This window comes from Vicugna pacos, chromosome 11 (genome assembly GCF_048564905.1).
Source record: "Vicugna pacos chromosome 11, VicPac4, whole genome shotgun sequence".
Taxonomy (NCBI): Eukaryota; Metazoa; Chordata; class Mammalia; order Artiodactyla; family Camelidae; genus Vicugna; species Vicugna pacos.
In genome coordinates, this window is record NC_132997.1 from 30,001,773 (window position 1) to 30,029,269 (window position 27,497).

Sequence of the window (27,497 nt, forward strand, 5' to 3'; positions counted from 1 at the left end):
TTGGATAATGTACACATTCCTCAAGTTATAAAATTCCATAACTTAACACTCTTAGAGTGCCTGGGGTTTCCGCACATAGGAAGAGATTCATTTTCACTCTTCTCTGCCCTGATTTTTTTCATCTTGTTCCTCGTTATTTATTCCATTTCTTGAGACACATTAGGAACCTTGCTTTTAGGAGATCAAAGGAAAAGGAAAACAAGTTCTTCTCCCACATTCTTGTGTTCTACTTGGGTTAAAAATCCACGCTGTCGTTATAATTGCCCAAGATACACTGTTAAAATTCCTCCTGAGCTTTGTGACCGACACGTGTGCCTTTGAGGTGGATTGCAGAGTGATGATTTCATAAGAAGTGAATTTCAAATGCGAGCAGGGAGGAGGGCAGGAAGGTCCCAAAATGACATTGCATGAATTCAGCGAGCGTGTCTCAGAGCTGCTCTGAGTCAGAGGAGAGGAGGATATTTTGATGTCAAAAGATAAAAGGATTATTCCAAATAGCTAATTATGCCTAGGGCTCATTATCTGCACTGGCATAAGTATTAGGGCGAGTTTCCTGGGTGACAGTCGTGCCAGGTCCTACTCTCCCACATTAAACAGTTTTTCCTTCTGGTTTATACACAATGAGGTGAATATCTCTTTCTTCCGATTAACCAGTGCTGGGGTACAAAGCCTATAATTACCTTCTGTGGGGACGGCAGTCAGATGCTCCTGCGACCTCATCTGATCTCTATGAAGTATTCGGCAGTGGAAGTGGTGTTTCTCATGAAGTCAGAAGATCTGGTGTGGAATCCTAATTCTGTCACTTACTCAAATTATAACTTCAGATAAGTTACTTCATTTCACGGAGCCTCAGTTTCCCTGTCTGTAGAATGTGAAAAAGAATGCCTACCTCATAGAACATTTGAAAAATTACATATAATAACATATGTGAAAGCACTTGGCACTAGCAGGTTCTTGGAAAACATTAGTTTCCTTTCTCCAGTGAAGACGTACAAATGGCCAACAGGCACGTGAAAAAATGCTCAGTACTGCAAACAGTCAAAGAAATGCACATCTAAGCCACAGGGAGGTGTCCCCTCACACCAGTCAGAATGGCCATCACTAAAAAGTCTACAAACGATAAATGCTAGCATGACTGCAGAAAAAAGGGAACCCTCCTACACTGTTGGTGGGAATGTAATTTGGAGCAGCCACTGTGGAGAACAGTATGGAGGTTCCTTCAAAAACTAAAAATAGACTTACCCTATGATCCAGCAATCCCACTCCTGGGTATATATCTGGAAGAAACTCTAATTCGGAAAGACACATGCACCCCAATGTTCAAAGCAGCACTATTTACAATAGCCAAGACGTGGGAGAAACCTGAACCTCCATCAACAGATGACTGGTTAAAGAAGATGTGGTATATATACATACAGTGGAATACTACTGAGCCATAAAAAAGAATGAAATAACGTCATTTGCACCAACATGGATGGACCTGGAAATGATCATACTAGGTGAAGTAAGTCAGACAAAGACAGATACCATATGATATCACTTATATGTGGAATCTAAAAAAATGACACAAATGAATTTATTTACAGAACAGAAACAGACTCACAGACATAGAAAACAAAACCTGTGGTTACTGGGAGAAATGGGGGGTATGGAGGGATAATTTGGGATTTGCAGATACCAACTACTATGTGCAGAATAGATAAACAACAAGGTCCTACTGTATAGCACAGAGAACTATATTCAATACCTTGTAATAGCCTATAATGGAAAAGAAAATGAAAAGGGGAATATATATATATTCCCTCAGACCGTGAGGGAAGGGGACTGGGCCAGTCAGGGCCGGGCTAATCCCATGACCTTGCACCCTACGAGTGGAGGGATCAGGAGGGAGGTTCATGCAGTCCAAAGGGACAGGGTGGCATGAAAGTGTCAGGCATTTCACATTTGCAAAGCTGTGAGCAGAGTGACTGGGATGGTGATGCAGACACAGCCCAGAGGACCCTGCAGGGCAGGCAAGCTCCTTGGTCTAAAGATAACCCGATGGGGATGAGGGAAACAGCTGCTCTGCTGTCACATGTATTTATCCCGTGATGTTTACAAAGAGATCCGTGGTGACTTCGGCTTTCTGAACTGATGGACACACATGGACTCTCTTCTCTTTGTCTTGCCTCAGGGAGGACTTTAAGGCCTCTCCCTGGCCTCATTTGACTCTCCAGGAGGAGCTCTGATATGATTCAAGGGAAGAAGCGAGCTGCTGGAGAACACACGCCAAGACTCTTGGGTGAGGTGGGGAGAAGGATGGGAGGAGGGACAGAGCCACTGTCCTCGTCCCCTACCTGGACTTCTCACGAGATGCCCACGTGTTCAGAGGGACTGGGCTGGGCTGGAGTGTCTTCTGCTCAGGAGAGGCTGGGCTTCTAAAGGCACACAGGATAACGGTGAAGCTCAAGAGGAAGGAGGCTGTATGCCGAGCCCTGCCTCTGCTCCCTCCTGCACAAATGTTGACTGGAGCATCTCGCCTGTAGCCGGCAAGAGTGGACAGACTAGCGAGGCAAAGCCTAGTGGGCGGACGGACTAATACACAAACGATCACAAAGTAACGTGATCAGCATCACGGCAAAAGTAAGCCCGGGGCGGCTGGAAGACACCAGCCCTGGGAAGCTTAAGGAAGGGTTCGCAGGGAGATGGGACTCAGATTGAGTGCAAGTTCGAGGTCACAGGAGAAAAAGGTGAAATGTTATATGGAGATCTGAAGCACAGCTCATGCAGACCAGAAAGGAGAAAGTGACAGGACATAAACTCTAACAGGGAAAGAGAACAAGGACTCACTTATAACACTTCATGTTCACACGTCGGGTCACTTCTCATAGGGTTAACTCCTTCTCAGTCATTTAACAAATACCAGGGGGAGGGTACAGCTCAGTGGTAGAGCGTGTGCTTGGCATGCACGAGGTCCTGGGTTCAATCCCCAGTCCCTCTATTAAAAAAAAAAACTACCTGCCCCATTCAAAAAATAAATAAAAATAAAGTAAATAAACCTATTAAAAGAACCCCACATAGTGGCTGCACTAATTTACATTCCCACCAGCAGTGCAGGAGGGGTCCCTTTTCTCCACACCCTCTCCAGCATTTATTATTTGTAGGCTTTTTAACGATGGCCATGCTGACCAGTGTGACATGATCCCTCACTGTGGTCGTGATTTGCATTTCTCTCATAGTTAGTGATGTTGAGAAACTCAGCACCACAGTATAACATGCTGACTGTAATAGTAATCTTGACAGCTCCCTCCACTATGACAGATGCCTCAAGTCTTTATAGAAGGACTCTTCACAATTGTCAAGGGACAGAAGTGACCTCACGTCCATCGAGGGATGACTGGATAGACAAACTGCGGTACGTCCGGACAATGGAATATTATTCAGCCTAGAAACAGAAGGAAATCCTGTCCTCTGCTACAACATGGGTGAACTCTGAGCATGTTATTATGCCAAGTGAAACAAGTCACAGTAGGACAATATTATATGATTCCACTTCCGTGATGTATCTAAACCAATCAAAATCATAGATAGAAACAAAGTAAAACGGTGGTTGCCAGGGGCTGGGGCGGGGGTGGGGGAGAGGGGAGTGTAGAATTTTAGTCATGCAAAATGCAGAAGTTCTAGAGATCAGTTGTACAACAATGTGTACGTAACTAACATACTGTATTGCATACTTAAAAGTTGTTCAGAGGGTGAATTTATGTTACATGTTTTTTACCACACACACACACACACACACACACTGAGCCCACCTTGCTGGGTGCAGAGTTGGGGTGGAGGTGTCTTTGATTTTCGGGAACTGCACTCCACCAGGCGGCCAGCTCAGCCTCCCAGGCCCGGGGGAAGCCCACGTGGGAAGCAGGTGGCAAACACCAAAGCGGAGGCCTTGCGCATGAGCACCCCACCTTACCGCATCACCTGCTTTCCCACGCATCCTGGCAGCAGCCTCCACCCCAAACATGGGAAACACCTGAGGGAGGTCCTGGGCCCTTTGCTTCTTTCTCTCTCCATTTTCCACCCATCTGCTTCCTCCTGGTAAGAGGATTCTCAGCTCCTTAAGGACACCTGAGGGCCATGTGGCTGGTGAGGGTTCATGTCCCGGCCCCAAGGTCACTCAGCTTCCGTACGGACAGCCTCTCTTTGACCAAACTCCACTCTGGCTCCCCTGAACTCTTTTTCACCAAGGCCTGCTCTTTGGCCTTCTTGTTGTCTCTGCATTGTCCAGTTTTTGCAAGAACCCTCCCCCCTCCTCCATATCTGATCTTCACCCCCGCAGCATCCCCAGGGGAGGTCTGGTCACCCTGGCCTGCCTTCAGCAGGAGTCCTGTTAGGCCAGTTTAGCCGGAACCCCTTTACTTACCCCTGATGGCTCCTCTTAGTAATTTCCCATCCACTGCACCCCACCCTGCTGCTTGGCTGTAAATTCCCACTTGGCCAAGCTCTCCTCGGAGCTGAGCTGAACCTCTCTCCGACTGCAGGACCCCACGGCAGCCATCCCTACACCTGGCGTCAAGGCCCTGGAATAAACTCCCAAGAGTCACGAATGTTTTTTTCTCCTTAGCAGTACTCACGTGGGTTTCAAAGCACAACAGCTCACGACTCTGCCGAGGACCTCCTCAGACGCTGGGTGGGGGCTGTTTATTGTGTACAGAGTGGAGGGAGGGCTGCTCGGGGACAGTGTCACAGACACTGCTTTTGAAATGCACATGGCCATGAGCACGAGCTGCCTTAAGAGGAAAAGATTTGTATTTGTAATGGGAGCAGCTGTATTAAACTAAAACTTAAGTGGGGGATAGAGAACATGGAGGTGGGGGGTCCTCACGTGATTGTCAGTTTCCCCCTCCCCACTGTGGTGGCCGGGAGGGTCCAAACTGCAAATCAGACCGTGCCACCCCCACCCCCAAACTCTCTGTGGCTCTCTGGTGCCCTTGGCAGAAAGTTCACACTCGCTGGCTCAGTGTAGCAGGCCCCTCGTCATCACCCTCTCAGCTGCCCCTTGGCCGCATCCCCAGCTCCTTTTCCAGGGCCCTGTAGGGGCCTGCAGCCCCCAGATGCCCCCTCCAGCCCCAGACTTCTGTTTCTGCATTTGTCAGGTCCTCAGTCCGCTCTCCCTTGTTACAGCTGTTCGTCTGGCTAAGTCCTACTTATTTTTCAAGTCTTGGCAGACATGGAGTATTTACCACGAAGCTGATGGCACTTAAGCTTCAAGGTCTGTGCCAAGTCCTTGCACCTAATTTGTAATCTGGTATTTTCCTTTTGTGAAAGTGGGCACCCCCAGTTGTATAAGCCTTAGGTAGCATCACAGAACCTAAGTCTGTTTCTGGATCTCAGTGTAGACAATCCCACCTTCCTAACCCCTTAAAATGGGGATCTTGATCTCCATTGGGTCCACTGATCCCACGCCTGCTGGGACAGCCTTGACCATGACAGCCTGCAGACAGTCTTGGCCCTGAGACTCGTAGAGAACAGGAATGTTATCTGCCTTTTCCTTTGAGCGCAGTTTGAGTGTTAGAGACCAGAAAGGACTGAGATGAAACTACGTTATTTGATTAGGAAATATGTGCCATAAGGGTGGGCATCATAAGTCAACTGTATTTCAATATTTTAAATGGGCTTAAAAAAGAATTCAGATGACTTTGGATTAAAAAAATACTTTGTTAAAAAAAGAATAGCTTTATATCTTTTTTTTTTAGATTCCACATATACGTGATATCATATTTCTCTTTCAGATCTTATTTACAAACCAAAAATAGACTCACAGACACAGAAAACAAACTATGGCTACCAAAGGGGAACGGGCAGGGGAGGATAAGTTAGGAGTTTGGGATTAACATATATACACTGCTAAATATAAAACTGATCAACAAGGACCTACTGTACAGCACAAGGAACTGTACCCAATTTCTTGCAGGAACATAATGGAAAAGAATCTGAAAAAAATGCATGTAAGTGTAACTGAATCGCTTTGCTGTACACCTGAAACTAATGTTGTAAATCAACTACACTTCAATAAAAAACAAAAATTAAAAACACGTGAAAAAAAAAAGTGGCATCAGCTACAAAGCACTGCCGTCACCAGGGGCAGTGGTTTCCCTCATTCTGCCCGGTGGTCAGTTTATACTTAACATTGAGTTAAGTGAAGTTTACTTTAACTTAAAAACAAAAAATAGGAATATAACAAAAATGTAAAAGCGCCAAGTAAATGGTAAGAATTTTCCAAGCACTTGGGAAGGGACAAGTCAGAGAATTAGTCCTTGTGCACACACCTGGCCATGCTAATAACAGGTCACTTTTCTCACGGAAATACTTCACTCCGCCTGCGCCGAACAACAGGCATTAGGTGTGAACTAAACTAACATTCCCTTCAGGCTTCAGGGGACCACATTTCCTCCCTCTCCAAGCTGTGCTTTCACAGCTGACCCAGAAGCCACCCTCCCCGGCCCGAATCACTACAATTACCCCAGTGGTCAGCCTCACGGGGTGAAGGTGTATTTATAGCATGCAGGTGCTTTATGGTTTTTAAATGGCCAGAAAGGGCAACCATCCTATAAAGTCAAGACAGTGCCCCCTGGTTCCCTAGTAGCTTTCAAAAAAAAGTGTGGGCTGGAGGAATGAGAGTCTTTCGGTTCTCAGACTCCTCGGTTTGCCTACGGGCAGGCACTGTGATGGTGGTGCTAAGTGGGGAGGACGGACGGGAATTCAAATCCAGTCACTCAGTACTTCTCTGATCTCCGGCAAGTCCCTTCATTCAAATTTAGCTTCCTCATCTGTATAGGAGGAGTATGTATCTGCAGAATGAGCATAATTAGGTTCGCAACACAATTGTGAGGATTAAAAAGTGAACTCCAGGGGTGGAGAGGTTATAGCTCAGTGGTAGAGTGTGTGCTTACCATGCACAAGGCCCTGGGTTCAATCCCCGGCACCTCCATTAAATATATACAATGTGTATGTGCGCCATATTGTACATGTGCAGTCAAGTTGTAACAATTCTACCCAATAAAACTAAGAAATAAATAAGTAAATCTAATCATCCCCCCCACCCAAAAAAGTGAACTCCTTCACTGAGTACGTGTCTTTTTTTTCAATACATTATCCACGTATAAACACTTAATGGTTTCCCTCCCTCTTTCCCTTGGTTACTGTTTCACAGCATCTTCAGAGGGCTGGTTCACCCTGGTCTGCAGCCTAGCTAAGGGGAAGCACTCAGGGGCACAAAAGGACTGGTCGTGACTTTCACTGCTTCACTGGGATGATGCTTATTGAGTGTCTCTCATGGACCAGGTGACAGGTGCTGAGGGTGACACCCCGGCCCTCACGGGGTTTGCGTGGTAGTGGGGGACGCATGTGGGCATCGAGTGACCACGTGCACTGATGTGAAATTGCAGCAATGACAGGTGCTGTGAGGACTGCTTCCCGGTGCATGGTGTGCACAAGGTGTGCCCCCACCCCACCCCAGGAGATGGAGCTGAAACACAGCAGACAGGGAGCATCCTTCTGGGCCTCCATAAAAACTGGTGTCTTCTCACCACCATGAAGAGCGGAAGGAGAGGATGAGGAGGTAAATTCTATCACCCACAGCCCGTCTTCTTCTCAGGCCAAAACATGAGTTGCTCGTGTGATTTTCATTTCAAATTTGAACAGTCACCAGAACAAAACTCCTGCCGACCTTTGGTTTGCTCCCCTCCCTCGGCTCCCTGGGAGGGTGGTGGCTGACCATGCAGACTGTTGCTGAGTTCCATGGGGCCCGGTGCTCAGAATCAAAGGGAGACCAGCCGGCTCCTGTCCCAGGAGACCTAGCATGAAGCTACTCTGTGATCACCCGGGGATTCAACGTGTCAGAGCTGCAGGAAGGAGCTGGTGGGGCCACGTGGGAGCCGACAGCAAAGGAGACAGCCCCGGGGACCTCAGCATTGATCAGAGGTTTGGAAGGGGGCCCAGGACCCCCGTGGGTGGGTGCAGGGTCCAGGGAGCCACGTTTCCCTCAGTGTGTCTACGGGTCAGGCAGCCTGGGAGACTGGGTTCTGTTCATAAGACGCAACATTGCAGAGCCAGCTGGTGCCTCCGCAGCGGCTCCCTCCCCAGAGGTGGTGTCACTGTGGCCGGCCAGCCCCTCCATTCATTCCAGAAGGCAGGAGAGGTTGAGATGTCACCCGCCTCGTTTACAGAGAGGCTGGGCCAAGCGGGAAGCCCCAGGAGGATTCCCCACTGTCCGCCCCAGAGACACAGATTCCATGTGAGGCACCCACATACTCCATTCACAGGCCACCGTCTACACTGTGCTGACAGCCTGTGGATTGTAAGTATTCCGTATCTCAGCGTGTTGTCAAGTACACTCAAATGCCCCGCGAATGATGTTACACCCAAGCAGGAGTAAAAAGTCGAGCCAAACGGCAAAAAGGAAAAGAAAACCATAAGAGCCTCAATGGATAGCCACAAAACCAGTGTTTTATTGAAGTACAACATCGATACAGAAAAGGGCGCACGCGTGGAGAATTTTCACAAACTGGACACACCCAGGTAACCAGCAACCAGACCAAGAAACAGAACATCCGAGAAGTTCCCTTGTGCCCTTCCGGTGACCAGGCCCCCAGAGTCACTCACCTCCCTGCTTGCCACAGCGGAGGTGAGCCCTGCCGGGGTTCGCACTTGATAGACACGGAACCACCCGCTCCCGGACCTGCCTTCTCTCGTGAGATGTTGTGTGTGCACCTGCCGAAGCATCCCAGGACTTCATGGTGCGGACACACCGTGATTTGTTTATCCATTCAACATGGGCACCTGGGTCCTTTCCAGTCTGGGGTTATTATGAGCAGCGCTTCTAGAACATTCTAGTACCCTACTTTTGGCGAAAATACATACACATTTCTGTTCACTTGGGAATGGAGTTTTTAGGTCATGTGACACACACATTCAACCCAGGCTATTTTGTGGAAGAGGAGGGAATTTCTTGGATGAAGCTTGGAGGCTCAGAGAACTGACAGAAAGCTGGGAAGGAGACCTGGGTAAGGACCGAGGCAGCTCAGTGGGGCCAAAGAATGGAGCAGAAATGGTCTGCTTGTGATCTGGCCATCCCTCGACATTGTTACCAGTGGACACACCATCCCTGCAGCCTACCAGTCCTAGACACCTCCCCTGCTCGACCACTGCCACCCCGACCACTGCAGCTCTCATGAAACGAATCTCAGCATCCCTAAATGTTTGTGTCACTAGCTCTGAGCTCACAGTCCCAAGTATGGGAGTCCTAGGAGCCTGCCCTGGTCACTGGGCACTCTGGTGCTGGGAAAGGGGGGTGCACCTGAGAGACAGGGAAGCCCTCCCCCACTTCAGCAACCACAGTGGGAGGGGGTACTGTATCCCACCCAATTTATACATAAGGGGTGAGTTCCCCATTTAGGAAAGGGGTCAGGTGCTAGACAGCCAAGCTGGAAACACCGAATGACAACTGGTGCACCCCACTTCATCAGTTCCCAGCGACTTGGAGGGGAGGGGCTGGTGTGCACGTTTGCATATCTCGCAGCCCATGTGCCTGAACTTGCCTTTAAGGGACACATTAGAAGGGGCAAGCCACACGAAACACCGTAGGTGTGGAAGGAAATGGTGTCACGGAAGGAGAGAAAGCATCTCATGGAGGGATGCAAGGAAGAGGGGAGGAAAAGGGGAAAGTGGGAAAGGGAGAGAAGAATCTGAAGGGGCAGCAAAAAGTGAAAACAAAGGGGAGAAAGTTTGGTTAAGACCAGAAGCACATTTTTTTTCTTGACCTGATTTAGCCAGTTTCTGGGCTGTCCCACTTTGTCAGCCTCTCTAATGTGCTTTTATGGATTGTGCTTTTGCTTTATCAGGTTAATGATGTTGACACGGACCACAGAATAAAGACAGCCTGGTCATCAACCGAAACAGAGGAGGCTGCGAAGTCTATTTATCACGGACAGCATACAATTCCGAGACCGTCTGAGCACACAGCTTCCTAACGACACTGGCATTATCAGGGAGCTTTCACGAAACGAAGAATGGGTTTTAGCCAAAGCAGCCGAGAATAAAAGCGTCCTGAAACCGTCTAGCAAGGGTAGCAAGTCATTAACTGATCGGAAAATTACATTTGCCTCTTTGTAGGCAATTTTACACGATTCCTCCAACTGAATTGTGGATCTGTGAAGTCATACATTCATCCTTCCCTGTACTATACTGGGCACTGAGAGCATTTGTTTTAAATGATCATCAGAGCTGTCATCCACGTCGCATCGCCCTCTGTCCCAGACAGAAAGGCAGGAGGAGTAACTACCATCACCCCTGATTTGCAGGTTGGGACATTCCAGACACACAGTGGCCTGCCCTGTATCATACAGTAAGCTGCTGCTCCCAGTTTCCAAACAAACAACAGAAGCACACTTGGACAAAGCGCCCTCTGCTCCTGTGGTGTGTTTCCCTTCCTTTCTCGGGGACAGTAGGAGTTTGTTTTCGGTGGGGTCTGCAAGCTTGTCTCAGAAAAACAAGAGCTCTCTAGCCTTTCACAGGGGCAGCCATGTGTCACCCTCTGTAAGCTCTCAGAAGACGGGCCCGACAGGCCTGCTCCTGCAGAGAGAAGTGGGGTGCCGGGTGGACCCTCTTGATGATGCTTCATGGCACATGGCTCAGGTCGTCTGCATGTCTGCCTACCTACCTGCAAACAGGCAGACCTGGAAGGCGGGGTAACTCAGGGGTTCAGGCTGGGCTCTGGGGCCCAACTGTCTGCACTCAGGGCCCAGCCTCCCCGCTTACCACCTACAACCTTAGGGAAACGGCATAGTCCTTCTGTGCCTCGGTTTCCCTCTTCTATACAGCTGTACTCAGGGCATTTATCCCTTGTCAGAGGAGTGGATCCATGGGGCTGCTCCGACCCGCGGATCGTGCCTGGTGAGCCGCTGCCCTGCCTCGCTCCTCTGGCTGGAGCCGCCCTGGTGAACCCCCGCAGGGCCCAGTGCTGCGCCCCGAGCGGGTCCTTGGTAACGCAGCCCACGTTGGAACTACAGGGGAGAAGCCAGGACAGATGCAGCAGGGAGAGGTGGCCTGTGGAGAGGGGAGATGGTCTCCCTGGCCACGCGGCTGGAGCACAGAAACAGACGTAACCGTGTGACGATTACGGCTAAGCGCTCTGCAGCATCCGCCCAGCATGTACATTTGTAGAAGGACCACCTCCGAAGTGACGGGTGACGGTCAGTGGGAATTGGGTCTGGGCCCCAGGAGGGCGCATGTGTAGAAGACCAGCCGATGATGTGCGCTGTTTGCTTTTCAGCAGGAAGACGGAAGAGCGGGAAACAGAAAGCTTCCAGAACGGCTGTCTCGAGAGCTGGAAACTTGACCCATATTCTTCGGCTGGTCAGCGAGCTCTAACCTGACCCTGAATTTCTGTGAATGGGGGACTGTGGAGTACATTTGTTCCTCCTCCATAAATGACCCACTGCAGTGCATAGACTTGACGTATGTGAACTCGGGAATTAGATGCTTAAAAAAAATTAAGCCCTTGGACCCACACTTATTTTGACTTGGCACACTCGTTATTTGGCTACAAAAATGTCTGTTTTCTTTGCTAATCATGAAAATCGCATGTAAACGAAAAGAAAACTGAAATCGAACGCCAATGACGAAAACCAACGAGACGCCGCGGCGGGCGGGGCCGACCTGGTCCGGGAGGGGCCGGTGGGCGGCCTCCCTGCAGCGAGGAGCACGCGCGGCCTCTGCCGGGAGGCTACGAAGATACTTCGGTAACACGCGGAGTCAGAGGATGGTACAAAAGAACTTCTTCTCGCGGAAGGGGTTTTCCGACGCAGGCACTGGGATGATGAGAGGGTCCTCCCGCACGTGGGCCTCGCAGTACGCCAGGAGGTCGGCCGCCGCCTGGGAGACCTGGGGGGACACAGCACAGGCGGGGTTAGAGGCGGGTTCGGGGCGGGTCCGAGGCCTGGGGAGAGCGCGTGTGCAAACCTGCCTGTGAAGCAGAGAGAGGTCGCCCTCAGGGTAGGGTGAGATCAGCACCGCGAGAGGAGCCAGGAGCCCGCAGGGGGGTCCAGACAGCCTCACTCTGCTCTGAGCTGCGTGCTGAGCCAGGCTCCAGGCCAGGAGCTCACAACTGCTCCGCTAAACCGCTTCTAGACCAAAAAAGCCGAGTGCTGGCCCACACCAACCAGAGTGAGGGTACTGATGATTATTACTGCTGGTATTGTTTTATTGCAGTCCATGTCATGACCAACACAGACGCCTGGCCCTTCTCAACAGAACATGTACAGAAGCACACATGAAAAAGAATATGAAAACAATGATGTGTTTGTTGTACACCAGAAACTGACACATTGTAACTGACTATATTTCAATTAAAAAAAATTTTTTTAAAGCACATCACAGGGGGAGGATATAGCTCAGTGGTAGAGTGTGTGCTTAGCAGGCACGAGGTCTTGGGTTCAATCCCCAGTACCTCTGTTAAACAAACAAACCTAATTACCCCCTCCAAAAAAAACCCCAAAATAAATAAAATAATTTTTAAAAAAGATGTGGTATATTTATACACATTTATACCACTCAGCCATAAAAAAATAAAAAAGAATGTGATAATGCCATTTACAGCAACATGGATAGACCTGGAGATTGTCATTCTAAGTAAAGTAAGTCAGAAAGAGAAAGAAAAAATGCCATATGGTATCGCTTATATGTGGAACCTAAAAAAACGGCCACAAACAAACTTATCTACAAAACAGACACAGACTCACACAGAAAACAAACTTATGGTTACCAGGGTGGGAAGGGATAAACTGAGAATTTGAAATTCACACCTCCTGGGGAGTGATGGAAATGTTAGCCATCTTGATCGTGGTGGTGCTTTCATTGGTGTATACATCTATCAAAACTCATCGAACTGTTCATCTGAAATACGTGTAGGTCGCAGGGGCTGGAATCCTCCAAATAATCCTAGTCAAGATAGGTAACGCATTTTTCCTTCAGATAAAGCAACTGAAAGTAGCCCAGATGCGTCAAACAAAATCTTGACAAAGCCTGCATTTCGGGGAGCGTGGAATGGAGAGAACGGGTGCCAATGAGCATCAGGCTTTCAGGTCCATCTTTGCCCCCAAGATGGCTGGGTGACCTTAGGTAAGCAGCTCAAACTCTCTGAGCTTTAGTTTCCCCCGTGGTCAAACTGGGAGAGTTAGGTCTCTCCAAGGTCCCCTTTACGCTCAACAGGCTACAATTCTAGCTCTAAGAGCAGTGTGGCAGTATTTTAGATTCCAAGTAAATGCACGCTGGGGGGAATGAGAGTGAAGTCTGCAGTCATGTGGATGCCCATGCAGGAATCTCCCAGGGGCGGTGGAGGCCACAGACAGAGGCCTGCAGAGGACCTGTGAAACCATCACTGGGGACTAGAGCACAGGAGAATCAGAATCACGCAGTGAGGGCAGCCGCGTGCTGGCACGGAGCCCAGGGGACTGCGCCACCATGCCACATGCTATCTGCCCCCTTCTGAACCCAAGCCAAGTGTTCTCCCCTGACTGCCTTGGTCATGACCTGCCTCCTGGCCACCCCCGGCTTCTTCCCGTGCCCAGAGAGGCATGGGGTCTCCTCCGTGGCCGCCATGTTAGGGCACTGTATTCACCCAGAGGTTCTTCTGGCAACCACAGCAAACTGGTCTTTGCAGATGCTCAGACCAGCACCCACAAGAGGGTGGCGTGGTTGGAACAACCACCTTCCTCTGCTCAGTCACCTGCCCCCTCGGCTCGGCTAGGCCTCCGCCCCTGACACCGGGGAGCTCTTCCACGTGGCTCATTTCAGAATGTCTGATCTGACCATCACCCCCTCTCTAGTTTCCTGGTTTCCATTTTCCCCTTTATTTTGGGGGGACCTGCCTCCCTTGATTCTGAACTCTCTATAAACCTCATTATCTCATCTGGGAAATACTGTTTTAGCGACTTGAGAGGATATAGATGAAACGTAAGGCAAGATTTTTGCCCTCTGGAGATCTGACTGAGAAGACTCAAAAAATTTTAAAGTTACTGTAATAATCACCATGTGCTAAAACATCACAAAAGAACAGCTGCACACCACCGCGGGACCGTGGACCAGGGCAGGGAGACAGGGGTGTCTGAGTGCCCCACCCGGCTCCATGTGGGGGCAGTTACCTCGGTAAACCTGCCCCCTTTATCCTGATGCTAGTCCCAGCCTTCTGGGTCCAGAAACACGATTTTCTTGCATGCCAAGAATGGATCCCCTCTTGGGGCAGGTCCGTATTAAGCCAGTTCAAGAGACGGCTGTATACAACCATTATTAAAATAACGGTTAATATTTACAGAGTGCTTCTTACTCGCCAGGCACTGTGCTAACACATCATTATATGTATTACCTCACTTAATTCTTCTAGATACTAGTCTCCTTTTTTTTTTTAGTGTGACTTTTTTTTTTTAATTGAAGTATAGTTGATTTATAATGTGTTAGTTTCTGGTGTACAGCGTAGTGATTCACCTATACGTATATATTCACTTTCACTATAGGTTACTACAGAAATTGATTGTAGCTCCCCGTGCTGCACAGTAGGACCTTGATGCTTATGTGTTTTATACGTAGTAGTGTGCGTCCGCTAATTCCAAGCCCCTAATTCACCGTCGCCCTCCCTGTCCCCTTTGGTAATCGTAAACTTGTTTTCTGTGTCTGTGAGTCTCTTTTTGTTTTGTAAGTAAGTTCATTTGTATCGTTTTTTTAGATTCCACATATGTGATATATATTTGTCTTTCTCTGTTTGTCTTCACTTACAGCAGTGATTTAGTTCCACATATATATTCCTGTCTTGTTCTTTCAGTTTACAGTGTTGTGTCAATGTCTGGGGCACAGCATCATGTTTCAGTCATACATATACATACATATAGTCTTTTTAATATTCTTTTTCATTATAGGTTATTACAAGTTATTGCATATAGTTCATTCTGAGTCCTATTCTTAAAGCCACTTTATAGATGAGGAAACCATGGCCTGAAAGTTAAGAAACTTGCCGAAGGTCTCATGTCTAGTAAGAGAGAAGGCCGGAATTTGGAGCTTAGCAGTCTGAGCATGGAAGCTATGCATTATAGCGGCCGCAGGATTAACTGTTAATGAAGACTGTACGGTGGCCTGGAACATTCTCGTCAGCTAGAGTCAATGTGCCCAAATTTGAGAAAGTGACGCTCAAGACCAACCAGTCACAAAGAGCCCACGAGGTGCCCCCAAATAAAGCAACCGCTTAAGCTAAACCAATCAAACAACAGCGTGGCGTGGCTTCAGCATCTCCCCCCTAAACACCCTGCCTTCCGCCTGCTGTTTGTGAACGGCGGCTAACTACTTTGGTTTGGTGTTTCCTGACGCGACTCCGTATGTGCCCAGATTAAACACTTCAACATGTCTAATGTGCCTCCGTTGGCCTCCAACCACACGACGCAGCCAGTCCGAAGGTGGCTTGCTAAATTATCATGACAGCTTCCTTCCCTGGATCAGTTTCCTTGTTCAGATGCTCGCCAACCTCCAAGGAGGGTGGATTTGACGAGTCATTTCCAGAGAGCAACCACAAGGGGGCGCTGCACCGCCAACCGTCAGGCCAGGGCGTGGGAGGAGGGGCTCGAAAAATGGGGCTTTGGGGGACGGCCTCGTGGGGGAGAGACAGGCCGGGTCGCTCTCCTGCCTCCCATCAGTGCATCTGCTCCCCACTCGGCTGCCTGGCAGCTGTGCTGCTAATGTCTGGCCTGGCTGAGCTCTAAGCCGGTCTCATTTAGGCATTTTTCTATCACCTCCAAAGGTGGCGCACTTGACGCCACAATTTTTCTTTCAAGAAAACAAGCTGTTCTTAGATTGTCTCCCTTTGTTTTTGCTGCCGTTGTTCTGGGGCCACAGGCCTGTTTGCTGAGGTATAACGATGCTCCTCTGGGTCGGAGTTCCATTCGCGCGCCTGTCCCACAGGAACGACATCGCAGCCACGGCGGTGACGGCGCCGAGTAATTAGCGCCCCGCGGAAGGCCCGGTGTGTGGCTCCGGGCCGGCTCCAGGCCATGCTGATTTCCTAGATGCACTAAGGTTATTGTTCCTGCGAATCCGGTAAAACACAGCACACGGGAGCCTAGGTCATCCTGCAACGGAAGGGGGTTTCCACCTTTCCCACCTTAGCCGTCAGCCTTATTTCATGTAGTGCCCAAGGTCCCCTTGTTCCTGGCTAACCCCTGAAGTTTGTTGTAATGGGATCTGAAAAGATAAATACACGTAATGAACATCTTAATGAGCCTGCCGCACGGAAGGCCACACCTTAATGCACAGCTTAGTATCCAGGCGTGAATTAATGTAAACCTGCTCCTGAGATGGAAGGGGAGGGTTTTCTTAATCAGCCCTAGACTGACTTACATGATTGAACGCTTCCTTCAGTGCATGTGAAATATGGTTTGCAGACACGGCCAAATCCCATGAACACCGGCCACCTTTGAAACGTAAAATAAAAAACTGGCTTTCAAAGAGAAAATTGTATTCTGGTTGGAAACTTAAAACTCCCTTCCTCTTATCAAGCCTGACGTCTACTCTGGCTGAAGTCCTCTGGTACCGATGCCCAGAGCATTATTCCTGCCTCCTCTCTTGGTACTGAACTGCTAAGAGTTACAAGACAACAGATGTTGAAGACAATCAGCAGCCTGGGAACAACTGCGGAATTTGACCGTTACATTTCAGAGTAAAAGAGGCGATTAAAACTGCCCAAGTTAGCATGCAGTCCTGTTAGCTGTGCTTTAATTACAAGCCTCAATGATGGGAGAAAGCACTGCAATTACTAAGTCACATTCCACGGCAAGACAGATGACGTAATTACTGTTCTGGCTGTGACACCCAGCGCATTTATCCTTTGCATCTAGAGCAGAGTGGCCCACACCTATTTCTCAGCAACCCCGGTCTATTTAACAACACTGCTTGGAATCAACTGCAAGCATCCTTGATGCCTCTGCCAGTTCCTCCCTCCACCCCAAGAAAACAGCAGGATTGCAGTCGGGAGCACAGTCAGGGTGCAGCCCCAGGGCGCAGTTGTAGCTTTCACAAGGTCAAACTTGGGACGCACTCCGACACCAGAGGTCACGTGCCGTTTATCCCGCGCAGAACCCTCAGGACATTACAGGTCTCTGCCTCTCGTCTAAATTCTGAGCTAATGCTTCAAGGTGAATCCTTGTAAATGTCTTCTTTCTTCTAATGTTTTATTTTATTTTTATTTTCTGGTGGGGGGAGGTAATTAGGTTTACTTATTTATTTTTAGAGGAGGTACCGGGGATTGAACCCAGGACCTTGTGTAGGCTAAGCATGTGCTCTACCCCTTGAGCTATACCTCCTCCTCCAATTTTTAAAAAATGCTTTATTTTATTTTTATTTGTAATGTTGGATAGTATTTGAGGTCAACACACCCGTTCTTAAGGGCAGTCTCAAGATACTTCCATGTTTTGATGCTATAGACTATGTGTCTTCCCCCACCACCTCCAATTCGTATGCTGAAGCCCTAATTTCCAATGTGATGGTGTTTGGAGGTGGGGCCTTTGGTAGGTAAGGGTTGAACCTTCATGAAAGGGATTAGTGCCCTTAGAAGAAGAGACAGGGGAGAGGTACCCTCTCTCCCCCCTCCACGTGAACCAGCAAGAAGGCGGCCACATGGAAGAGAGCCCGCACCACAACCTGACCACGCTGGCCCCTGCTCTGAGACTTCCCAGCCTGCAGAGCTGTGAAAAAGGAATTTCTAGTCTATGATATTGTGTTACAGCAGCATGAGCTAAGACCTTTGCTTCCCAGTGGCTCCCAGCAACTACTCTTTTCTTTTTTGGGGGGGTGGGGGTAGGGAGGTAATTAGGTTTATTTATTTATTAAAACAATTTTTAAACTGGAGGTACTGGGGATTGAACCCAGGACCTCGTGCATGCTAAGCAAACACTCTACCACTGACCTGTGCCTTCCCCCTGCCCAGTAACTACTCTTTATTGACCCAGATCAATACAGGCAATTCTCAGTCATTGGGTCCTAGGTCACACTTAGCGTCTGGCTAGAAGCGAGTAAGGTTACTCCTGGGGGAAATCAGAGGGGGTAGGAGGTATGCGTGAATAAATGAATACTATAACAGAGAGTCCCTCTCTGAATTCTAAAGTCAAATGTCCAGAATAATGTTTAGCTTTACCAGCATAAAGAATTTTTTCCCCACATCAAAAGGTAATTCTAAGATGCTTGCAAGAAAGTTTTAATATCTCCAAGTTAACCTAAGTAAGAGCTTCTTATCACACAGCCTTCACCACGGGAATTACAAAGCTCTCAGTTTGTTTAGGGCAATTGACCCAGGTTCACCCTCGACCCTGACTTAACCAAACCCTTTCAAACAGGCTGGTATGTGTCCTGCATGACTCTGACCACCTCTCGTCTTTGATACAGCCCAGTATCCCACAGAAGCCAGAATGCGGTCATTTTGCAAGTTCACCAAAAGAGTAATTTATGTGGTGATGGGAACTTGTGGGTCACTCAGGAGGTTTCTGGGACTGACTGAGAGGTGAAAGATGAACAGAATGATGGATTCTAGCTCTAGGGTTTCTAGAAAGCCAGCGGCATCTCTGAGAGAGGAAGCACAGGGTTGTGAGCCAGAAAGAATGCCCCCTTGGCAGATATACTACTAATATATAAAGCAGATAAACAACAGGGTCCTACTGTACAGCACAGGGAACCATATTCAGTTTCCTGTAATAGCCTATAATAAAAAAATGAAAAGGAATATATGTGTGTATAACTGAATCACCGTGCTGTGCACCAGGAATGAACACGTTGTAAATCATCTATAGTTCAATCAGAACAAACACACAAGCAGCAGACCGCTGAGCTGGGTCGTCCTGGACAACCCACAGCGAGCAGGCACTCAGCCCACCCCCGCAAACTGGAGTTATGGCAGCTGCTTGTTTTTGGTTGAGTGATTACACAGGTGCTGTCACACACACAGTGTGTCATCCATGACTGTTGGTAAGTGCGAAAGGATGTTTGAGCCCTAGACACAAGGAAGTTTCTCAGAAACGATCGGGACCATCTGATGCCGGTGGTGCCCCCACCCAAAATGTCCCCCTGCAGGGGGATGAACGTTTCTTTTCTTTCTGGGGAGGATTAGGTATTTACTTACTTACTTACTTACTCACTGGAGGGGCTGGGGATTGAACCCGGGACCTCACGCGTGCTGAACACGTGCTCCGCTACTGAGCTACACCCTCTGCCTTTAGAGTTTTTTTCAATGCAGTGAAAACTTTCACTCAATGAACTGTGGATTTTTTTCCTTCCCAAACTCATGTTATAAAAACATCTGCTCCTATCTTCCTAGTACTTTGATGGTTTTATTTGTTACAGCTAAATCCTTGATTGAAGTTATGGACTGATATGTTTCCCAAACTCATATGTTGAAGCCATAACCCCAGTGAAAATTAAGAAAAGGGAACCTCACTAAAATGGAGTGGGAAGGCCGGAAGGGGGAGCTCTCGCCAATCTCACTCAAGCCCCGGCAATTTCAGACACCCAGAGAAGAATCAACAGGGAAGAACATCAGTTTCAAGTCCCAACAGGAAAAGAGGTGCGTGGCATCTCCTACGAGAAGTGGGCCACCCCAGCAACTCGGCCGACGAGAAACCGTCATCACTCCGAAAGGTGCAAGCAGACGGCCTTTGTGAAAAGCCAGGTGGGTGGATGCCGAGGCTCACAGACCCGTGTCTGGTTTCCCTCTCTCAACCGGCATTTCATGAATGAAGAGACACTTCCCAGGCAGAGGAGGGAAAAACCTTGCAGATGGAGCGATGATCGCGTGAAAAGGCAAAAGAACGTGTCACAGCCTGGAATACTGAAGAAATGCTAGGGAAAGTGTGTGTGCAGACGTGTGGAAGGAAGTACACAGAGATGAGGCTGGAGGAGTTTTAGAAATTCCTTGAATACAATGAGTGGGCTGATTAAGAGTCTTGTAGGTCATACAGAGCAATGCCTGTTTTATTCACTGCAGTTTTACTAATTTTTTTTAACTGAAGTACTGGGGATTGAACCCGGGACCTCATGCATGCTAAGCACGCACTCTATCACTGAGCTATACCTTTCCCCCTCCTTTTATTTTTTTTTTTACTAATTTTTTCCACTGCAGTTTTAAGTAGAGGAATTCACAGTCAGATATTTCTAGTAGACCAATTTCGAGAAAGGGGAAGGATAGATCTGAGGAGGGAAGACTAGAGGCAGATCAACCACCTACAGCTCCTGCACTTGGCCAGGCAATAAAGGGAGACGGGTCTCAGAAAGGTTCATGGAGCTAAACTGGTAGGATTTGGAAACAGATTAGCTATGGTGGTGGGGGAAGAGAGTTGTTCATTTGAGAGACCAGGTGGTATAATGAAATGAAGGAGAATACACAAAAAGAACAGAATGAAATTTTTTTAAAAAGGTCAGTTTTGGATGTGCTGATTTTAAAGGCTCTGGGGGGTTGACCAGTAGGCCCCTAGATACACAGAACAAAAGCTCAGTGGCTGCACTGGAGACACAGATACATAAAAAGCCACAGGAATAAGTGAGTTTACCCAAGACGCTAAAGGTTTAAAAGAGAAGTGGGCTTGGCATAGAACTGGAGACCACTTGCGCTCATACGGCAGGAAGAGACCTCGTAACGGGAACAAGAATGAGTGATCAGAGGTAGGAACAGAAATACTCTGGGGAGTTAGTGTCTGCTCAAACGTGGGAGAGCAGAATCATTTCAGATCAAGAGGGGGAATTACAGGTTGTTAATTATGAATGGTTTTAAATTTTGAAAAAATAAACTTTAAAAAAATTTTTATCTTGGTTCTTAACTAAATGACATAATGGATTTTCGTGGATTAGATAGTTAAATGTGAAAAAAAAAAGAAAAGAACTAGAAAAAAATATGTGAATGTTTAATTTCAGCATGGGAAGGTTTATGTATAAAGGCAAAAACCTCAACAAAATATTAGGAAACTGAGTCCAATGATACATAAAAAGGATCATACACCATGTTCAAGTTGGACTCATTCCAGGTCACAAGGATGATTCAACTTACAAAAAAAAAATTAATGTGATACACCATATTAACAGAAGGAAAGATAAAAACCACATGATCATCGCAATAGATCCAGAAAAAGCAGCTGAAAAACATTAAACATCCATTCATGATAAAAACCCTTACCAAAGTGGATATAGAGGGAGCGTATCTCAACATAATAAAAACCATTCATGGAAAACCCACGGGCAACCTAATACTCAAGGGTAAAAAGGTGAAAGCATTCTCAGTAAATTAAGGGACAAGACAAGGATGCCACTCTCACCACTTCTATTCAACATAGTATTGAAAGTCCTAGCTACAGCAATCAGACAAGAAAAAGAAATAAAACATTTCCACATTGAAAGGGAAGAGGTAAAACTCACTATTAGCAAACGACATGAAACTCATAGAGAGCCCTAAAGCCTCTAGACAAAAACTATCAGAACTCAGAAATGGCTTCAGCAAGGTAACAGGATACAAGATTAATATACAGAAATCTGTTCCATTTCTTTATACTAACAATGAAATATCAGAAAGTGAAAAAAAGTTCCATTTAAAATCATGTCAAAGGAGGGAGGGTGTACCTCAGAAGTAGTGTGTGCTTAGCATGCACGAGGTTCTGGGCTCAATCCTCAGTACTGCCATTGAAAATAGATGAATAAATAAACCTAATTACCTCCCCCTCCAAAAAAAATAAAATCACGTTAAAAAAATACTTGGGAATAAACTGAGGAGGTGAAAGACATACACTGAAAACTATAAAACCTTGATAAAGGAAACTGAAGATGATTCAAAGAAATGGAAAGCTATCCCATGCTCTTGGATTAGAGAAGTAATACTATTAAAATGGCCATACTCTCCAAAGCAATCTACAGATTCAGTGCAATCCCTATCAAAATACCCAGGACATTTTTCACAGAACCAGAACAAATAATCCTAAAATTTGTATGTAACCACAAGACCCAGAATGGCCAAAGCAATCCTCAGGAAAAAGAAGAAAACTAGAGGCATAACCCTTCCAGATGTCAGACAACACTACAAAGCTACAGTGCTCAAAACAGCATGGCACTAGTACAAAAACAGACACACAGATCAGTGACACAGAAAAGCGAGCCCAGAAATAAACCCACACACTTACAGTCAACGAGTATGTGACAAAGGAGGCAAGAATATACAATGGAGAAGAGACAGTCTCTTTGGCAAGTGGTGTTGGGAACACTGGACAGCCATATGCAAATCAATGAAATCAGAATGCTCCCTCACACCATACACAAAAACTCAAAATGGTTTAAAGATCTAAACAGAAGACATGACACCATAAAACTCCTAAAAGAGAACATGGACAAAACATTCTCGAATATAAATCATAGCAATTTTTTTCTTAGATGTCTCCCAAGGCAAAAGAAATAAAAGTAAAAATAAACAAGACCTAACCAAACTTAAAAGCAAAACGAAAAGACAGCCTATGGAATGGAAGAAAATATTTGCAAACGATGCCACTGACAAGGGTTTTATGTACAAAATACACAAACAGCTTATACAACTCAGTATCAAAGAAACAAACAAACCAATCAAAAAAATGGGCAGAACACCCAAACAGTTATTTCTCCAAAGACATCCAGATGGCCAACGGCACATGAAGAGGCTCAACATGGCTAATTATTAGAGAAATGCAAATCAAAACCACAATTTGTTATCACCTCACCTGTCAGAACGGCTATCACAGAAAAGTCTACAAATAATAAATGCTAGAGAGGGTGTGGAGAAAAAGGAAGCTTCCTACACTGCTAGTGGGAAGGTAAATTGGTGCAGCCACTATGGAGAACAGTACAGAGGTTTCTCAAAAAATTAGAATTACAGCTACCATATGATCCAGCAATCCTACTCCTGGGAATATATCTGGAAAAGATGAAAACTCCAATTTAAAAAGATACCTGCACCCCAATGTTCACAGCAGAACCATTTACAAGAGCCAAGACAGAAACAACCAAAGTGTCCATCAATAGTCAACTGGCTTAAGAAACCGTGGTATATACACAGTGGAATATTACTCAGCCAAAAAAGAATGAAATATTGCCACCTGCAGGAACATGGATGGACTTAAGAGAATATCTTATTAAGTAAAGTAAGTCAGACAGAGAAAGACAAATATTATATGCTATCACTTATACGTGGAATCTAAAAAATACTACATATGACTATAGAAATACTCACAGAAATAGAGAACAAATTTATGGTTACCAAAGGGGAAAGGGAGGTGGGGAGGGATAAATTAGGAGTATGGGACTAACAGATACAAACTACTGTACACCAAATAGATAAGTAACAAGGATTTACTGCAGAGCACAGGAAACTATATTTAATATCTCAAAGTGACAATAAGTAATAATAAAAATAATCTGAAAAATATATACATAACTGTATCACTTTGCTGTACACCTGAAACTAACACAATATTGTAAATCAACCCCACTTTAATTAAGAAAGAAATCAGACTGAAGAACTGGATAGAATGGAAACGCCCCAGAACAGGAGGCCAGTAAAGTAACTGCACATCAGACGACAGAGAAAAGAGATATTAAAAATGACATTTTAGAAGAGTATTTACTGACCTGGATATATAATCACCATAAATTGCTCAGTGATAAATCAGGTTGCAAAAAGTAATAAACTGATGAAATGAAATTTATATTTTAAGGCAAGACAAGAGAAATGAAACATAAAATTCTCTTTCTCTCTGTCTGTTTGGACCTCCTTCCCTCCCTCCCTAATCTGCATTACCTATCAACCAAATTCCCTCAAAGATGGGAGTGCCTGCTCGACCATGAAGATCAATTTTTTCCCCTTTCTTCAGATGCTAACAATGTTGCTTCTTAAAAGAGCAGTGTTCTTTCCCAGGGCTGTAGAGGGTTATGGTGACTTGCTGTTTCTACCTGTTTACCTGGACTATGTACATATCCTGGGTGAACTTCTTGTAAAATGTTGATGTGCCATTCTGATGTATGATCCTTTGTCCCAAAAATGTATATGACTGTGCCTTCGACTTCTAATGGGTGGAACAGTTCTCAGAGTTTCTGAGAGCCTATCTCCCGGGTTATAATCCTCAGTTTGGCTCAAATAAAATTCCCTTTTTTCTTCTAGTTGGTTGAAATTTCGTCAAGAATATGTACATTAGAACCATAGTTTTATAAAAAGAACAATAGGTAAACAGATGGAAAAACATGAAAATGCAGTGGTTATAGATTATTTAAATTTTCTTCTTTATACTTTTCTATATTTTCCGAATTTTTCTAAATAAGTACTACTTTTATGGACAGAAAAACTGTGTTATTTTCAAAACAAGATTTAAAACTCCCAGATAAGGGCACCTACTTTCTCATACCCTCCCTTTAAGTTCTACCTTTCTCTTTGAGGAGCCTTAAGTATGCTCTGTGCCTTGAAATATGTCTGATTCACTCTCATACATTTAAGGTTTGGAAAAAGATTCTACATGGAGTAAGGAGTGCACACATAAGCTGTATCTTTTTTTTTTTTAATGGAGGGACTGGGGATTGACCCTAGGACCTCGTGCATGCTAAGCATGTGCTCTACCCCTGAGCTATGCCCTCCCCTCGTAAGCTGTATCTTAAACACTTGCAAATTCAATTCATATGTCTTTGTATTTCCTAACTAAAATATTGTTTGATCATGTCTTAACTTTCCTTTTACACACCAAATGAGCAAACCTCATTTTACATTTTTTAAATAAAATAAGTTAGGCTTATTTATGCATTTAAACAATTTGTTTGTTTTTTTTTTGGTAGAAGTGCTGGGGATTGAACCCAGGACCTGTGCATGCTAAGCACGTGCTCTACCACTGAGATGTACCCTCCCTGCAACAGCAGCATTATTAACAGTAACCAAAAGCTGGAAAGAACCCAAATGTTCATCAAAGGATGAATGGACAAATAAACTGGATGGACAAATACATATAATGAAATACTATTTAGCCAAACAAATCAATGAAATTCTGACACACACCACACGAGACAAAACTTCATATGCTAAGCGAAATAAGCCACACACAAAATTGGGACAAATACTGTATGATTCTACTTACACGAATGAAATAGCTTGAATAGTCAAATTCACAGAGACAGAAGGTGTAAGAGAAGCTGCCAGAGGCTGAGGGATGGAGGGATGGGGAGTTGGGCTTTAATGCACAGAGTTCCTGTTTGGGATAATGAACAAGCTCTGGAAATGGATGGTGGTGACAGTTGCACGATATTGTGGGTGTACTTAACGCTACTGCATTTGTACACTTAAAAATGGTTAATACAGACTACCACGTACAGAGCAGATAAACAACAAGGCCCTACTGTACAGCGTGGGAACTATACTCAACGGCCTGCAGTAAACCTATAATGAAAAGAACACATATATAAATGCATAACTGAATCACTATGCTGCGCACCAGAAACGAATACAACATTGTAAATCAACTCAACTTCAATAAAAAATGGTTAAGATGGTAAATTACATTATGTGTATCTTACCATAATTTAAAAATAAATAAATAAGTGTTCAAGGTTATGTGAGCAAAAAACCCCCCAAAATCACTTGACAATGAGGCTGTGGCTGGGCTGTGGTCCCTCAGGGCCACCTCTCTCCCTGGCAGTCCCGGTCACCTCTTCAACGGCAAAGCTCTGCCATCTCTGAACCAAATCTGACGTGCTGTCACTGGAATTAGCACAGAGTCTGAGATGCCTCGGGCGGCCTCTCCCGGGATCAGGGAGCCGTGTTTCCATAACCCAGTCACCGCAGGACCAGGACGCCCATCTCTTGAATACCGTCTGAGTAACACACGGGACTTTGAGTTGCCTTCCGATCTCTCCTCCTCCTTTTAGAGACTGCGCATGTTCCGTTAGTGACTCTTGAAGCGCCTTTCCCCGTGGGGGCATGTGGTCCCCACAAAGACCCCCAGGGGAGGTGATGGTCACAGGTGGGCACCTGTTATCATGGCGTGTATCTTCCTGCCAAAGTCGAACTCCCCAGTATGGCAACCGTCCCACCGCCAGAACCGCTGCTCACCGTCTTTCCGGTCCTCTGGCCACAGGCTGGATAGTTGGGGTCTAACTGCTCTGTCCCTGGTGTCTCCCACGCTGGGTGTGCTGGCCTCTCCAGGCACCCGGGCCCTGTACACACCACACCCGCTTTCTTCCCCTCGCTGCCTCTGTTGGGTTTCCCTGCAGCTCCTGCTGCCTCCTGGCTTCTGACAATTCATCTCCTGCTCACCTTAGTTCACCTCATCGCCTCGGCTGCACCCCCAGTCCCTTTCACGACCTGTACCTGCATACCCGGCATCTTCCCGCGACAACCTGCAACTCCTCTGTCAGATTCAAAGGCTCAAAATGAGCCAGGCTAGTTCATACCAGCCTTCCCTTCTCCTCAGTGCCACCTCATCACCAGCTCCCAGCTCACGACCCCCAGGCGACTTCTCTGAGCAACACTGCGGGAACGTCCCACTTGGGTTTCCACCCCAGGACCGCGCTGAGGGCAGAGCAGGTGCTCAGGGATGTTTGTCTAAACAGTGAATCTCCCCACATCTTCTCAGCAGGTGTCTGTCCTGTCTTTGAACCGCTAGAGTGCTGACTGTCTGCCTCAGACACGCTTCCACACCCCCCACCCCCGCTTTCAGGACAGTTCCGTTTCTGGCCCCTCCTCTGGCCCGGTGATCAGGGACTGGCGTCCGATTTGCAGCCGGTCTCAGTGTGCGCACGATGCGGCCAGTCCGCTTGCACCCAGCGCGGGTCATCCTGCATTTCCTCCTTGCTTTGTACACACGTGTCACTTTGTGCATGTTTACTGCCTCCTTGGAGAGCTTGGACCCGGAAGCCCTGGGAAAGGGGATAGCTTTCCTGATGGAGACATGTGCTGGCGCTCCCCGGCCAGAGCTCTCGGCGGGGGGGAGCCTCGGGGAGGGGGGGCTGCTCCCTCTGCCCGCAGAAGGCTTTTGGTGTCACCCACTGCCCCAGGGAGTCTGTCTTATTTGAATCCCAGACGCCTGGGTACCCTGGTCCCCAAGGACCGCAGACACACTGGACTCACGTGTCCTGCTGTCAGATCTATTACAGTCAATGAGCCTCAGCTGCATCCCAGAGCCACACACTTCACCCGGCCTCCCCCTCGCTTCTCAGTGGCATCTGGAGGAGAGGTGGCTTCATCTCGTGTCAGCTCTCCCAGCGTGAAGAGACGTACACTCACCAGCGAAATGAACACGGCTGCCAGCCTTCCTCCCTTTCCCTAAAGGCGCGTTCGACACGCACAGTGCAGGGTTCGGTACTTCACTCCGACAGCCCCCATCAAAACATCCGACACTGGTCCAACCTCAAAGTCACAGAATCAGGCGGGAAAACGATGCTGGATCTCACGGTTA

At 46.9% G+C, this 27,497-nt stretch overlaps 1 protein-coding gene and 2 non-coding genes across 5 annotated transcripts in view; 2 read left to right on the forward strand and 1 right to left on the reverse strand.

The window, feature by feature from the left end:
* The first annotated feature begins 2,906 nt into the window (after positions 1-2,906).
* Positions 2,907-2,980, forward strand: TRNAA-GGC (transfer RNA alanine (anticodon GGC)). The gene has a single exon. It is a non-coding gene; the product is annotated as a tRNA-Ala (tRNA).
* Positions 2,981-6,886: 3,906 nt separating this feature from the next.
* TRNAG-ACC (transfer RNA glycine (anticodon ACC)) lies at positions 6,887-6,967 on the forward strand. The gene has a single exon. It is a non-coding gene; the product is annotated as a tRNA-Gly (tRNA).
* Positions 6,968-8,464: 1,497 nt separating this feature from the next.
* GNG4 (G protein subunit gamma 4) overlaps positions 8,465-27,497 on the reverse strand; it is a 45,865-nt gene continuing 26,832 nt past the window's right edge. For all 3 annotated transcript variants that reach the window (XM_072971014.1, XM_072971015.1, XM_072971016.1), the window contains exon 4: positions 8,465-11,919. In XM_072971014.1, the coding sequence (XP_072827115.1) occupies positions 11,791-11,919 (129 nt within the window). In that variant the 3' untranslated portion in view covers positions 8,465-11,790. The remainder of the gene's footprint in view (positions 11,920-27,497) is intronic.